The sequence below is a fragment of the Antedon mediterranea genome, chromosome 2 (genome assembly GCF_964355755.1).
Source record: "Antedon mediterranea chromosome 2, ecAntMedi1.1, whole genome shotgun sequence".
NCBI lineage: Eukaryota > Metazoa > Echinodermata > Crinoidea > Comatulida > Antedonidae > Antedon > Antedon mediterranea.
The window spans coordinates 12,793,074-12,809,563 of NC_092671.1; the positions used below are offsets into that span (position 1 = coordinate 12,793,074).

At 32.5% G+C, this 16,490-nt stretch overlaps 1 protein-coding gene and 1 long non-coding RNA gene across 10 annotated transcripts in view; one reads left to right on the plus strand and one right to left on the minus strand.

The window, feature by feature from the left end:
• Nucleotides 1-16,490, minus strand: part of LOC140040452 (uncharacterized) — a 54,862-nt gene that overhangs the window by 22,866 nt on the left and 15,506 nt on the right. For all 3 annotated transcript variants that reach the window (XR_011842716.1, XR_011842715.1, XR_011842717.1), the window contains 3 exons: nt 16,358-16,440; nt 14,611-14,679; nt 10,772-10,860 (listed from right to left, as the gene is read on the minus strand). This is a non-coding gene — a long non-coding RNA (uncharacterized lncRNA). The remainder of the gene's footprint in view (nt 1-10,771; nt 10,861-14,610; nt 14,680-16,357; nt 16,441-16,490) is intronic.
• The window catches only part of LOC140040440 (uncharacterized), a 37,783-nt gene continuing 23,649 nt past the window's right edge, over nt 2,357-16,490 (plus strand). For 5 of the 7 annotated variants that reach the window (XM_072086383.1, XM_072086384.1, XM_072086387.1 and 2 more), the window contains exons 1-8: nt 2,357-6,411; nt 9,819-9,882; nt 11,010-11,173; nt 12,321-12,521; nt 13,279-13,587; nt 13,988-14,027; nt 14,832-14,944; nt 15,881-16,090. In XM_072086383.1, coding sequence (XP_071942484.1) covers nt 3,417-6,411; nt 9,819-9,882; nt 11,010-11,173; nt 12,321-12,521; nt 13,279-13,587; nt 13,988-14,027; nt 14,832-14,944; nt 15,881-16,090 — 4,096 coding nt within the window. In that variant the 5' untranslated portion in view covers nt 2,357-3,416. The remainder of the gene's footprint in view (nt 6,412-9,818; nt 9,883-11,009; nt 11,174-12,320; nt 12,522-13,278; nt 13,588-13,987; nt 14,028-14,831; nt 14,945-15,880; nt 16,091-16,490) is intronic. The other 2 variants (XM_072086385.1, XM_072086386.1) reach the window with 2 other exon arrangements.

The window sequence follows — 16,490 nt, forward strand, 5'->3', positions numbered from 1 at the left end:
CTTACTAATACGATACAGCACTCGTAATTATACGCCTATACTAACAGAAAGAACAGGAACCTTAACGTAATATAATTTAAAACTGCAAAATACTCCGGATGTTCTTGACAAAAATTAAATTATAAAACGAATTTAATAGTGTGTTGTAAATAAATAATCGACAAACCTAATAGGGCATGAAATCTAATAAATTCGAATTGAACAAAGTCATAAACATTAAGAGAATTGAAAATAAATATCCATTAAACCATAGTAAGGCGTGGTGTGACGTCCGTCCACTTCTGGTTCTGATGACTTATCTCGTGGAGTAAAACACACTCGTGGACTTGACTTGTTATCTGTCGGTCAAGCAAATCACTTTCCAGTAGTCATGCATGGGTAGGGGTCAGTGTCATTTTATACCTGGGGCTAGACATGTGATTCAACTTCGAATCTACCGATTATATGCCATTCTAAAATCAAATTAATATAATGAAGATTTGTAGTTTTTTTTACACATACCATACGATTCGCTCTTTATTTCCTAAACTAATGATTTATTAACAAACATGGCGATGTTATTTATATATCTATTTAGGTATAAAACAAATATTGCAAGTTGCCATAGCTGAAATGAGTTGCATTACAAAAAACATGCTAATGATATAAAAAAAAGAAGGAATTAATGATATGAATATTAAATATACATGCGGTCACCGTAGGATTTGATATATCGTATTTAGTAGTTATCAAGGATTATATAATATTATATTAATATTTTCCCTGGTTATTTTATTTATGATCATGTATATTTATTAGTCAATATAACAACATAAATGCCTATACAATAGGTATATAAATTAATTTCCCTCTGCTGGGAATATTAGCTTTATTTTTAAATTCACTGCCCCCTTTAAACCGGAAAGGTACAATATAACTATGACTAAATACAGTATTACTCATTGTATTGAACGATAGTGTATGCATAAATCGATGTATCCCATTGTCATACAGTTATTATTACGGTCGCCAATGAGACTAGATAGACAAAAGTCATTAATTTTGAAATTTAACGTCATGGTATCTGTGTATTGCGTTCTTATAATCGACATATTTTAGTTTGATTTCCAATAGGAAGGATGCGGTGTCTAAATTAGTTAATTATTTCATTAAATCATAATGCAGATAATTTGAAAATATCATATTTCTTATAAATCAGAACTTTTAGGTATTTTCATGTTGCATCTAACTGGAATAGAGATCGTATTGAACATATAGTTTCATATTCAATTCTATTATTTTTCTTTTGAACTGTCAGTCTCATCGATGTGCTTTTGATTCGGTTTTAAGTTTTAGTAGTTATACATAATGTTATGATTATAATATATGCAGATATTATTGCCAATAAATCAGTTTCTATATACGCCTGGGAATTGTACTCAAGTTTTGGTTGTATTTTCATTTTTGTATTACGTTTGGACAAGAAATTAAACAGTTATAATGGACATTAAGATATCCGACTAACATCGAACACGTCTTTTAATATAAAGCAGACGACCGACCAACAGATAACGATATTCGTTTCATTTATGTTTTGACATATTTTATTAGATGCCGGTAAAATTTTGTTGAGTTATACCAAACGTTTATAGTAGCCTACCGTATAGGACAAGTGACATAATTAATAACATAATTACAGCACATTATCCGGCCCATTAGCCAGGAACACAAAGCTAGATAAATTGAAGAAAAATAAAACAAAGGGACCGGAATAAGGACAACAGCTGCCGCAGGCATTCAATGATTTTGGTGGAGCAGAACAGATAGGCCTAGGTATTTCCCAACAATTAGGTAAAGTGTCTCTATTGTGGAAACGTGAAGGATGATACTGTATTTGTAACACGTTAATAACAGATCGACCACTACGGAGGAAACACGACCAATCTCAATTTGTTCATCAACTGTGTTTACATTTTTGGATAAATATCGACCGAGAAAAACGTATGTAGTTTTTATTATCGGGAGTAAATATTAATCTGTATTAATATAATATTTCTAATTAGTTGTATTGTAATATGTATTATACCGGCCATTACTAGGGATGGATATTTCAATTTATATCAACATTACCGTGTTGTAAAATTATAAGGTTACATCTTAAGACCTCGATAACATTTGATAACATCTACAAGATTAAAATATCATTTATATTAAGCAAACCGTGTCTTACAAATTATACAAAAGCAGATCATTTTAGCCACTGTTGCCATGACAATAATAGGGAATTGGTAGGCCATTGTACGCATGCGATGAATGCAAGTGGATGAATGATTCACAAAAGGCATAGTGTTCTCGTAAACATTAGTGTATTAGAGCGTCTCTGCTTTAAAACGATGAGTTTATAGGGTTACTATTGAACATACTGATGTTTGGATAAGCAAGAAATACAATAAGAACGAACTACTGTAAACATTATACACGTATGAAGTCGGTCAACAGTACATCAGAAGCTATTGTTAGGAAGATCGATGATGTCAGTCTTATTATGATGGGCCGTGCATCGCGTCAGTCACTATTCAAACGAGCCGTGTGCTATTTACACGCAGTGTAGGTTATACAGCCTATACACAGAACCTATTCCTACTGTTGCTGCTCTCATGAAGGATCTTTATACTGCCATGGTGACTACTAATAACTACTAATTAATAAGCCAAGATGTAGGAAATTAACTGGACGGAATGTAAAGGAAGACAGCGTCTAATATGATACTCTCCTCTGGATGTTTACGTACGATATAGTTCTTCTGAAAAATAGCGATTAAATATTTTCTCTACTGTTGAGCTGTTCATTTTTAAAGTTGCAAATGGTTCATTCAATACAGTCGCCCAAGAACACTGGTGAGTACGATTGGGTACATCAGAAGACGTACTAACCAGGCCTGTTGCTATTTCACTAAAGTCGTATGATTTCACTAAGCAGGCAATACGCGTATGCTGGGGCGACTTTGGCTTATAATTATTATTATATTAACCGAATAGAAACTTGTTAGGCCTACTAATTACACTGCTGATGGATAATACACACATTCATATTATAATGCTATGTTAAGGACTACAACTACCACTAGCAGTTTCTAAAGGCTAAGGAAGTGGATTGACTTTAGCAAAATCAATACTGAATTGTCAAAGGTAAAACGAAGGCTATTCTAGTTATCACGACACTGGTCTCTTAATCGCAATCGAAATGGAAGAAAGCACGATTGATTAGTCATTAATTGTTTTAAATCGATTTTGTATATTACCTTAACGAAGTTATACATAAAAAGTACCGAACTGTAGTGGGAAAGCGTTGAAATGTTTTTCAATTACAGTTGTGTGATGTTATACTTTATTGTAAATTGCATCCATGGCTATTGGTATGTTTTCTAACAATTCACGATGGCCTCTAGCAACAATGGTTTGCAAGCATATCAGGATAGTTCTGGATTTAAAAAATTTGAGGCGAGCAGGATCGAGAACGTTGACAGAAAGCGTCAACGTCTCACTGGATCGTCGGTGGAACGAGTTGATAACTCTTGTTCAACACAGGATAAACGTACTCATGAGGTGACAAAACGTTTGCCTTCATCCTTAAACAAAGACATACAATGGAAGGAAAGAAAATCAGACAAACAAAACAATCATGAATGTATACAAAATACCGAAAAACGGTGTAGACAATCATTTCGAAAAATGCCTGATGAAAATAATGATGTGGATGTATATGCTTTAAACACGAATGGCACGCACGGATTTCATTTAATAGGCCAACGAGATTTAAATTCTCAAATACGTTCTGCTTCGTACAAACCCACCAAGTTTTATTCAAGTATGGATTATGATATGTCTGTACCTTCTAAATACCTGAATGGAAAACAAGTTCCATCGAATGGAGAAATAGACATCGAAGTATGTGTAAAACCGACTACCAAGTATGTCGATCACACAACACATACACAATGTAGATTTACAAAGCGTCCGTACCGATCGGAACTCGTTGTTCAATTAGGGACCAAAAAGGGAACAGTATATCAATCAATCAATAAAAGCAATAGTGACGTCACTAAAGATTGTGATAGTGACATCACCGAACAGAAAACTTTAGGAATTACGTGTCTAAGGGTTGAGCATGATATACATATTCCAGTTGATGTAGTCATTGCCAATGATTCAGACCAGAACATTGAAAACATAATACCGGTAGCTGATAGTGATTCATGTTATGTCAAACCCACGACCTGCCTTCCGAGGACAAATGGTTATATTAAGAATGTTATCCCGGTACATACTTCTCCAGGGTCTGATAATGTGCCAGCTAGAACTAAGTCACTGGCGACTACAGGCCAACCTGAATTATCCCAAAAACTAACAACGACTAAATCAATGAGTAACACAATAATAGACAGGCGGGGTATAGGGCTTATATCAAACGATACAGTAGTCAATTTTGACAGAACAAGTAGAGACAATCAGGATCCGATCTATTACATTAATGCTAGTTTAAAACACAACAATCAGTACTTGCTCCATTGTGCCAAAGATAGTAGGCCTAGTGATACTTCATTCAGTGAGAATAATCCACTCGCTTGTTCAGACCTGTCAGATTTGGATTCTGATGAATATAGTTATAAGAACTCCTTAGAAGAAATCCATAGTATACTAAAGGAAGCAACATTAATGGAAAATATACAGTTTAAAACGGAAGTTATAAATAACGGGATAAATAACTGTAGTAAAACCGATATGCAATCATCATTAACTAACTGTTCAGGAGTTGTAGCATGTGACACCATACCCGAAGATGACCAATGTTCAACCGATAATAATCGTAGTAAAACTAATGATAACCAATGTTTAATTGATTATTTTCGAGTTTCAGGTGAGGAAAATCAATCCACAATCGGTAATGCACTATTGTTAGAGAATAATCGTAGTAAAACGAAAGATGATGAACCTAGTTTAACTGATTATTCTCAAATTGAATTTGATAATAACCCTGCCATAAAAGATGATGAGCAAAGTTCAACCATTAATGATGATGACCAATGTTCAACCGATAATAATCGTAGTAAAACTGATGATAACCAATGGTTAACCGATTATTTTCGAGTTTCAGGTGGGGAAAATCGATCCACAATCGGCAATGCACTATTGTTAGAGAATAATCGTAGTAAAACGAAGGATGATGAACCTAGTTTAACTGATTATTCTCAAATTGAATTTGATGATAACCCTACCATAAAAGATGATGAGCGAAGTTCAACCATTAATGATAATCGTTGTTTAACCAATAACGAATATAGTTTAACTGATTATTCGGGAGTTACAACATCTGATGATAACCGAAGTTTAACCGACGAGAAGTGCTATCCAACCAGGAGTGATCGTAGTTTAACTGATAAACCAGGTTTAACTGATCGTTCGCAAGTTACAACACCAGATGATAACCGAAGTTTAACCGACGATAAGTGCTATCCAACCAAGATTGATCGTAGTTTAACAGATAAACCAGGTTTAACTGATCATTCGCAAGTTACAACACTAGATTATCACCTAAGTTTAACCGACGAGGAGTCCTATCCAACCAAGTGTGATCGTAGTTTAACTGATAAACCAGGTATAACTGATTATTCGAGAGTTGCAAATGATAATGAAATATGTTTAACCGGTAAGAATAACGAGAACATTTTCTCTGCGCATTCAGAAACGTCATCGGATGACAATCAAAGCTTAACCAATTATGAACTGTCGCGGGATGCAACTAGTGTAAGTGAATATGAAAAAGTAAGGGATCGAGAAGAGACTCAACAGTCGTCTGTTGCATTTTGCGCATATGAATCTGATCAAGACGAAGATCGGACATATGTATACAATTTGTCTGAAAATGGCTCTGACGTTACATCGCCAACCAACAAATTTCCGGGTGCTGATTATCACGTAACTAATTTTGTCAATTCAGATATAAAGCCTTCCAATATTAGTGTCGAGTTGTGTACAGATCATGATTACGTCATGAGTAAACCCGATAAAGGGGAAAAGTCGGCAGAAAATAATCAAATGTTTGCTGCGTGTAGGCATACAAAGAATGAAATGCCAAATTCACTACGTCATTCAACAAGACAAACCGACACGAACAAAGTTTTACTGACTAAAGAGGTCGCACTTGGTAATTGTTGCACCCCTGGATCTGAAAACAATGACGAACTTTTAAATCAACTAAAAAGTTTTTCAAATAATAATCTTCCAAATGAATTGGACAATTCTGTACACTCTGAAACAGACAACATATGTACAAGAGGTTGTCCTATGACGGCATTCTCGGTAGAATCAACGGAAAACGATTCTACGGATACTGAATCTGAAAGCTCACAGGAATACGAAGATACAACAGAAGGTAAGGTTTAACAAATATAGTATTTAAAAAGTAACAATGTTAATCTATATAATTAGGTATATTACAATTATTACTGGTGTAGTATACAGTGATACTATTGTACTGGCTTGCTTCTATTGGCTGATATGTCATGCCACATGATATAGGTAAAGATAGGATGATAATGATGATTATTAAAATAACGATGATAACGATAATTATTTTATTAAGCTGAAAAAAAATAATTGCTAAAGGAAGATGATAATGATTGTTTATAATTGTAATGGTGATGATGATGATGATGATAATGATGATGCTGATGATGATGATAATGATGGTAACTATGAAAATAGTAATGATAATGATGGTAATGATGAGGACGGTAATGATGATGGTAATGATAATGATGATGATGGTAATGATAATGATGATGATGGTAATGATGATGATGATGGTGATGATAATAATGAATAATAATAGGCAAAGATCCTTATGGGAATGGATTAATGCCGAGGAGCTTAGATGATTATTAAATATGTTAATGACAGGCGCTTTGAATAATTACTTTTTTCAATTTTAGCCGGACTGTAAATCGATATCGCTTTCTAAAAAAAATACATCCTTGATCGCGTTTAACAGAATACAAAGTACAATAGTTCCCATGGCAACGGGAAACATCAAACTAATAAGCTTTTTTATACTCTAAGAAAATATAAACATTTAGTATTATATAATATATTTACAATATACCCTTAAACGAATCTATCTAGACCTATAATACACACTAAATTGTAAATCGTCTTACTGTGTAATCATATTATATTTTAATAACAATCCATATAAGCATTAGAATAACAACGTTCTCTGTTTAATTTGTATATCTTATTTACGTCATTAACATTGCCACTGTACGATAAATTCGACCTATGTAAATTTACATTGTGCTAAGTGGAGGAGGTTGTTATTTAAATTATCCAACACTACGGTATATAGAATGAAAAGTGCATGCCAGATAATAAGATAATATTAAGTGTACACAACATCTATCAATGATCTCGATTAAAAAATATATAACTATACATGTACAGGAACTTAAATTACACTATTATGACAAAATAACGTATAATGACGAAATAATAATTGTAATCTTCTCTTAAACAATACATATGGCTAGGACCTTGTTTATATACAAGAATACTGTAGGTGAATTAGGCTACATGAACCAATTTCTCGATGGTTTTACTAAATGTATGTAGAGTGTATTGAGTTCAAAACAGACAATGCTTGGGTCTCGTATGCAAACACAAAAAAACGTATATTATTGTACTGCAAACAATCGGTATCTAGGCCTAATAGGTGACAGATTCATGTAGCCTAAATCAACATTTTGTCAACAATTGTAGTAATTCTATTATGTTCTATACAATTACTGTGTGGGTTTTTAAAAATGTTTCTGTAGGCCTCTAAATGTTTATTTACTTTTGTATTTTCTGGATGAAGGATTTCGTCCACTGGGTCAATATAGATTATGCATACAAACTCTATATAGCGTATTTATTTTCTTTTGGCAGAAGGCGGTTAAGTTTATTGATCGGCTATTGTGTGTATTTGTACGCCTCTATTATGATGATAGATTAAAGGAACTCAATACTAGCTTCATTAGAATTATTTGAAGACCTGTGTTTCCTTAACATCAATGTTAGACATAATATTAGGTCGCAATTAATATACTAAGAAGATGGATGCGATTCTTAATATTAGAGTGTAATGATGTGTTTTTGTGGACATAATCTTAAGGTAATAATGCGTGACTGTTTCTGATAGTTTAATCGTACAAAGACTGTACTAATGTTGCTATATGATAATGTTTGCAATAAACAGGACTACCCTAGGCCATGGCGTTTGTGCTTCAGTGGCCGCGTACTGACCAGTTTTGTGGTTCTGGTACTTTTATGCGACATCTTATATTGGCTTATCAGGGTACCCCTGGATAGGCTCACTCTATAGGCCTACTGACCGACATATTTTCCACAAGCCTACATTACTTTTGCTGTACGAAGCTCAATGATATGTAGTGCCTAGTATAATTATGGAGGTAATTTTACCTCCATTGTATAATAAAACGGAGAGCATATACGATTTAAGATAATTTAACTCCTAAACATACACGTGGTGCATATTATGCATGACATCATAATGTCGTCTAGGCTTCTGTCATAAAGATTGTCTAATGCTAAAGTATAAGTAATGGCCAATTAGTTCAGGGCGCATCTGAGTCCAAAGCAAACAACAAACTATGATTTTTATCAAATATTGTAAGGGCGTAACTACAGGGTCACTTTGAAAAATATTAGTGGACAACGATAATATACTGATCACAAAGAGGTCTACAAAAAGTATGTTGCCTTTTATATTTCGTTTACATACATTTCGTTTTAGGCAGGTATATGACTAAACATTTCTTTGTGTAAGTATTGTTGCTAGACTTAGTCCTTTAGGTTTAGGCCTAACTTTGATGGTAAGGCCTATCAGTTAGTATTTAGTTTGTTCAGATACGTTTGTCCAGTAGAACAACACTGACGCAACGCCAAATGGGCCTCTACAAAAATTAGAATAAGGGTAAGGTAGCATAGTGATTATTTATTGTTTGGCTAGTTTTTAGTTTTTTTATTTACAGATACAGAGGTCTGCGGGATTTCCCGGTACAATAAAGACTAAAACATATACTAATCGTAAACAGAAAATCAATTGACCTCATGGTTGTCATTTTTTTGGAGTTTACAGTTACTTTTAGTATGAAATTTCAGTACACAATGCAAGAGTTAAAAACAATAAAAATATTCACATCGCAGTATTCATAGATCTTTTATCGATCAACAGTTGTTTAACGCATTGTTGTAGAATGAAAAATATTGAGGCACTTTGATACAGCAGGCAACACACGCTTTGATTCACATCTGGGCTTGCTTCCTGTCATCTGTACACGATAGTTTAGCATCCTGTTATTATATCACGTGACTTAAAAATTGATTCAAAACGGTTGTGATTTATCTCAAAACATTCATTATATATCTAGATGATGTTCTAATAACACTCTGGTAATATTCTGGTTTTAGTCTGATAAAAACTACGTTTTAGTACAATTGCGTTTTGTTGTTTGTTCAGACATCCATCATTGAAGTTGAAGGAGGTGGTAGAGTAATTCAACATTTCTAGTATTTAATTTACTTCTTCTTTATGTCTTTAATTGTTAGATTACTACGGTTATTATGTATCAACTACTAGCTAAAATCAAAATAAACATTTGCAACAGGATTTCGTTAATAATTTGTAAACAAATCGAAAGATTAACCACCTAAATTCGTATTAATGAAACATCATGAATTGAATATATTGAATACGAATAATTACTATCGTTGTTTTTTCAGCAGATATCAATGATTCATCAGAATCAGAATACGAAACAGCATCGTCAAACTTCAACAAGTGCAGGTACGTATGATATTTTCTCAATAAACAATCGTTCATAAATATTTTATAATAAATTCGATTTGTCAGATTCGCACGAATTAACACCTGTTAAAACTAGCTATCACAGTATTCAAACTATTACAATAGTCATAATAAATGCGCATTAGGCCAATTCAATTATTTTATCAACAAAGAGTAACACTCAGAGATTGAAATTGGCAAGCAATATACGAAGACATCTGAGTGAGCCTGGGAACAAAATTACAGGCTCTTACAAAAAAAAACTGTATGTGACATTACATCAACCTCTTTTTGTACACTATGTTGTATTGCTGTTATGTCATTAATATTAAATCAAATCACTCGAAAAACTGATTAGTTATGAGGACATAATTGGTCATGCATGAGAAAACACTGATTTTTGTAAACGAATCAATTAAAGACTCTCGACAAGATTATACGTATACCGTTCAATATGGTCGTGCATGTAAAACACAACAAAAACAAAGTCTAGAAAAAAGGGACTTGGGAATTCATCTAGCCTGAACCTCATACACAGTCTATACATGCTAATGCATATAATTTAGTGTAGAATAACGACACTACTTTAACATGAACTTTGAAAATTGAGAACAGAATATTTGGGAGTTGTGTCTAGAGTCTCGGAGAAGCAAAGTTTCCGCAATTTCCACGTTATGATTTCAGGCACGTATGATTTTAATTGAGGGCCTCTTAATTCATGATTTTTTTTATCTAGGACTGCTTTTAATAACCATGAAAAAAGCAACATCATTCTTCTGATTTGTTGACCTCGTCGTGTAGTTTTCCAGATAAACTATAAACGTCAATGCAGTTTTGAATGGAAACTTTAATATTAATAGCTAAATTATATACAATATCGTTATATTACCTACAATCATGCAGTAATGTCCATCTGTGTATAATAGCACTTGTTAGGTATTAGGCCTACTCTCGTAATTATTTAGAGTATGTTACAACCTGCAAGAAACGAACAATTAAAAGAAATACCATTTAAATTGTATAACAGAGGAACAAGTTTATCGTTAAACTATACAGTTTATAAATGCATACAAAAAATATATATAAAATGGCATGATGCATTTTAAATTAATTTAATCTATATACAGTGACGTGTCTGAGTATGAATACGATGTAGATGAAGACCTCACGATGCCCCGTCCAGTTGTGACCATTGACGTGGAGATGGTCACACCACCAGAGTTCGCGTTTCGTCCGCAAAGCCGTGTCGTGGAACAAGGCAACACCGCTAAATTTATATGTGTACTAAAAGGTAACTACGATTTCATTTTATTTACATTATACAACTTATACTAAAAGTGTACGGTAACGATACTATACACTAGTATCATATTATAATATATTGAATTAAAATGTATGTGTCATAATACTATTCAAATATATCTGTTGACTCCATGGGTCTTTGTCGTTTCCTATCTTCAATTATGATATAAATATGTAATGATTTGTTGAGTGTGTTTACGATAACAACAACTGTCCTATATAATGCCAATAAGAGTATTAATATTGTAATAAACACAATACGACCTAGGTCAAAAAATATCAAAGATGACGTGGGATGTTACGCAACAATTTGATATTGACATTACGCGCGCGAAGGACATTAGCCAATAGCAATGTACTTTCTGAAGGTATGACAGTTCGTCATTACAGTATGTCATTGTTATAATATTAAGGACTTTGTAGTATACGGTGCCTATTTCAATATAAAACAGATATTATATGAACGATTAATGTTAAATCACATGTTAAATGTATTCGTACTGATCATGACTTAGCTTAATTAGACAGCAAAATATCATAGTAATCAATCTAAGAGGCTTGACGAAAGCACTTTCACATTTTTATTATAATTCTAAAGCCATGTCTATACAATCAAACTTTATGTGACAAAAATATGTGAAGTTCCCATATGTATGAACATGTTGATGTCATATCACTATCATATTTTGGTATATCATTACCATATATGGGCACATCGCACTTTCTAGAAAGGGCTTAAGACTCTCACATTAAAATAGATCAGTCAATTATAACATTTTGATTGTAGTGCGACATATTTAGTAAATGTTGGCAAGTATGGAAATGACAAAAATAAATATAATAAAAATAGTCCTAGGTGTATACTGACTCATTCTACGCTAAAATGATTAGAAATTTAGGCGTCAGACATTGACTTAACAGCAGAGTATTTGAACATGTATCTGAAGTTACTTTAAGTAGGTACAGGGATACAACTAGGACTATTACTTTTTATTAAAGAATCGATTTCTTTACAATTATTATTATACCTATCTCGTGTACATCGGCACATTAGTAGTAGCTAGATAATTACAAACTGTAATTCTGCATGCATTATTATTATCTTCAATTTTAATCAATTAAAATCTCTATTTCAGGTTGTCCAAAACCAGAAGTTACTTGGTTCAAAAATGGAATTATACTTCGAAGTTCAAAGAAGTACAGGAGTTATGAAGGAATCGAAAATATGTTTGTGCTCGAAGTAACCGACGTTGACCCATCGGATACTGGAGAGTACGTCTGCACAGCGTCGAACGCTGAAGGCCGGATCTATGCATCTGCCGAGCTCACGATTGAAGGTAATAAAGGGAAAAACAGGTGAAATTAACATCGATTCTGCATTTACAATTCAATAGATATTTAGATATGTATTTTCCTTAGCATTTATTTATGTGTTGAAGCATTAAATCTGCAACATGTCAATCAAGTTAAATATATAAAACCTTAAAAATTATATGAATGATTTGGATAGGATGCGGGTATATTTTGTATGTCTTTTCGTTTCCTTGCAAAAGTTAATGGGTTAAATACTACTACGTCGTTTGCTTGCGGTAACCCATAGGGGAAGTTTGGTCTACCCGATCAATCTTACGTCACTAAAAATAATAATGAATGTGCAGACTGTTTTTAATTACTGTAGAAAGAATAATATATATTGAGAATATTATTATAATTATTACACTTTTATATAGGGAATTTGTTTGGTATCAAAGTATGATTGCTTTTGCTGAATTCAGTTACACAGCTCATAGAAAGATTAAACAATGCACCGAAATCTTAGTACTGCGAGTTTACAAAAAAAAAGAGTAAAAAGTAAATTACAGATAAAAAATAAAAAATTACAATCAAATTAAATATTGATTTAAACACAATATCCGTATTTTTCACATGGTTCTACAAAGATGTATTGTTAGTTTAACCGATAGGAATTTCCATATTGTCTACATTTCCAAGTATTGTCTTATCGTCGTGTACTATCAATGTGGCTTTTGGGCTTTGATACAAACTCGTGGTCGGTCTGCTTATATATGTTTGTTTTATGTGGATCTTCTTCAGACCCGCCATTACCAATCCCGCAGCAACAAGAGCCGTTTTTTATGGATCGTCTAGAAGATATTACAGTTTCTGTAGGCTCGGATGTACAGTTCAGTTGTCAAGTTGGGGGTAACCCGGCCCCACAGATATTATGGTTCCATAATGGTGTTGGACTTAAAAGACTCCAGCGGTTTACGTTTAGCCGGTCTGATACTGGTCAATGTACACTCAGTATGCCTGATGTTAGGCATGAGGATGAAGGAGAGGTAGCATGCATTGCTAGTAACATACTTGGAAGAGCAACTTGTTGTGCTTATTTAAACGTTAAAGGTACGTGTTTTCATTATATAAATATATTTAACAAATAGAGAAAATAAAAGTATGATTTCTTAGAAACAATATTGAAATAAAACTTTATACAATTAAGTAACTTAGTGCCCATAAAAACTTATGTCAAAACAAGTTTGTTCTTCTTTCATTCTCATAAAATCGTTGCTATGATAAATAATGTTTGTTTTATTGTAATTACAGCATTATTAATGTTCTTGTTTATCATTGTTTCGTATCGTAGATTCACTTGACAATATACAGGAAATAAGAGCGATATAATAAATGACACAAAATAGTTCAAACCTCTCCTTGCAAAATAAGGGCTGCAGCATTGTCACGTCTATGGAATAGACGTTTATACAAGTTACAATGTTTAACATTAGACTTTTACATATTTCAGATTCTCCCAAGTCCAGAAATGGGGATCAAATCGATAAAAAGTAAGTGAAAGTTTATGCACACTACAAAGTATCCCCATAACAAAATTGGTACTGTCCACAATATATATTGCATTAATTTATAATTAAAATATGTTGAAGTAAGTAAGAACGACTTTTTAAACATATTTCTATTGCTATTTGTATGTACACTGCTTCCTAATTATATTCCAATGTCATAAATACAGTAAATCAGTGCACAATAATTAATAACCTTCATATTGCCTTCTACTAACATTAGTTAAAATCAAACGTACAGAATTCGATGGTGATAGCACTTGAGGGTCATCTCCCGACATATATACTTATTAGAGTGGCAAACAACAACAGATCTGTTACTGGTAGAATAAACAATGCTTCTGTTTGTGTTTCAGCCCACTATTATGCAGTGTGTATACATTGAAGATTATATAATCTAAAACAGAAATACATTTGACCTTAAATTCATCCAAAGTAGTTGAAACAAACCGTTTAGGTTTTTCTTTTAACGCAGATTAAGTTATTGTTCACCTGTTGTTTTTCATTATTCGACAAAAGAGAAAACACTTAAAAAAACATGGAATAATACACATACTTAAATACTTACCTACTAAAATTGCAAATAAACTTCAAATCAACGTTTTTGACGTGCAACGTTTTGTGACATAGCTTTGATCTGCAATTATACAAATTTATTTAATATGAACAAAATGTCTTTAATACTAACTGCTGACTGGTTGTCAATAATTGCAGATGTTAAAAGTTTACAGTACAAGTTTCAATATAATTTATATATGTCTGATAATGAAATGTGCTTTTTGTTGACAGTAGTAATTCTGTTGATCAGAATGTTATAGCATCTACCCACCATACACAACCAAATGTACAGAATATAGTTGCAATAGAAGGAACAACTACCAAATTCAAATGCTCTGTAATTGGTAAGTGTTTAAATTAATTATTTCACATTAAGTATGAGTAAAATTTATTAACGAACGTTTAGCAAATAATCATACCTATTGCCAGTAATAGAAAAAATATTAAATAAAATTCATAAAAATAATTCTTATAAATATGATATACACCTTAATACCACTGCATGTTGTTTTATAGTAGTGTTCACTGCACTGCACATACTATGTGATATATTATACTGCATGACGTTATTTATTGTTTTTATGTTAATTTCACAATAGGATATTTTTTACTAATTACTGTTTTATTATTTTATCTCATTATTTTGTTTACATAACCTACGTAATCAACATCTGCATGCAAATCTACACTAACATCTAAATAAAATCTAATTATCTAATTAAAGAACCTAAATATATTTTTACTGAATAGTACTGTTTTATCCAAATGAAATTTATTTTCATGAATACAATTTTAAAGTTATATTTCAAATTTACCAAAAAAAAGTTTTTTTATTATGAATGAAAAATTACTAAATGTATAATGTAGTTAAAAATAATGTTATTAAATATTGTTCCTGATGTCAGTTAGCTGAATGTCACATGAACTGTGGAACACATCAAATTAATAAAATCTACTTTACCTCAGACCATATAAACTACAATATCAGAAAGCTTTATATTATTACACACTTAACAAAACAAAAGTAGTAGTAGTATGTAAACTACTTTACTACCAAACTTTAATTTATTTCGACTGGTTAGAAGTCAAGTTGAATTGTTTCAAATATGTATTTAACATGTCTGACCTCAGTGGACATTGATATGACTAATTCAAAAATTAATTCAATTTTAAACTATACCTTTATTTTTAGCAAGCCATATCATTTTTAATAAAAAATTGTATCAATAAATTTCACTTGTATCCTTTGCATGATTTATCTGTTTTAATATGCACCTTAGGCAATCCTAAACCTAGCGTCACATGGTACAAAGATGGTCTTGCCATAAACACATCCATGCATGCAGATGGCCACTATCGCATAGTAGAGGAGGGCTTTACACATTCACTGGAAATAACCAGAACAGAGGACTCTGATGCTGGTCATTACTATTGTACTGTTAGTAACAGCACTGGTGCTATAATGTGCTCATGTTTTCTTTTAGTTAATGGTGTGTATTCTTTTAACATTTTCTTATCTTCACCTTTTAATAAATTTTACTCTGTATCTATTTCATAACAAGGTAACAGTTATGTTAACATTGCATGCCTAACTATTTATTAATGTTCACATAAATAAACTTTTTACGTCACCTAGGAAAACTCTGGAGTGTACACTCCCGAGCACCCACCATACAAAACACAGGTGTTCACTCCAGAATTTTGCTACAAAATATGAAAGTTTAGAGTTGACTGTATCTATTTCTAATGATTATTACCTGCACAGTTGGTTTGTAGACTTGCATGTACAATCTTAAAGATAAAGCCATCCTTATTTCAGCTGTATTTAATCATCTGAGGTCTATATACAGTAAGATAAACATAGAATATGTCAAAACATGTTAACTTATG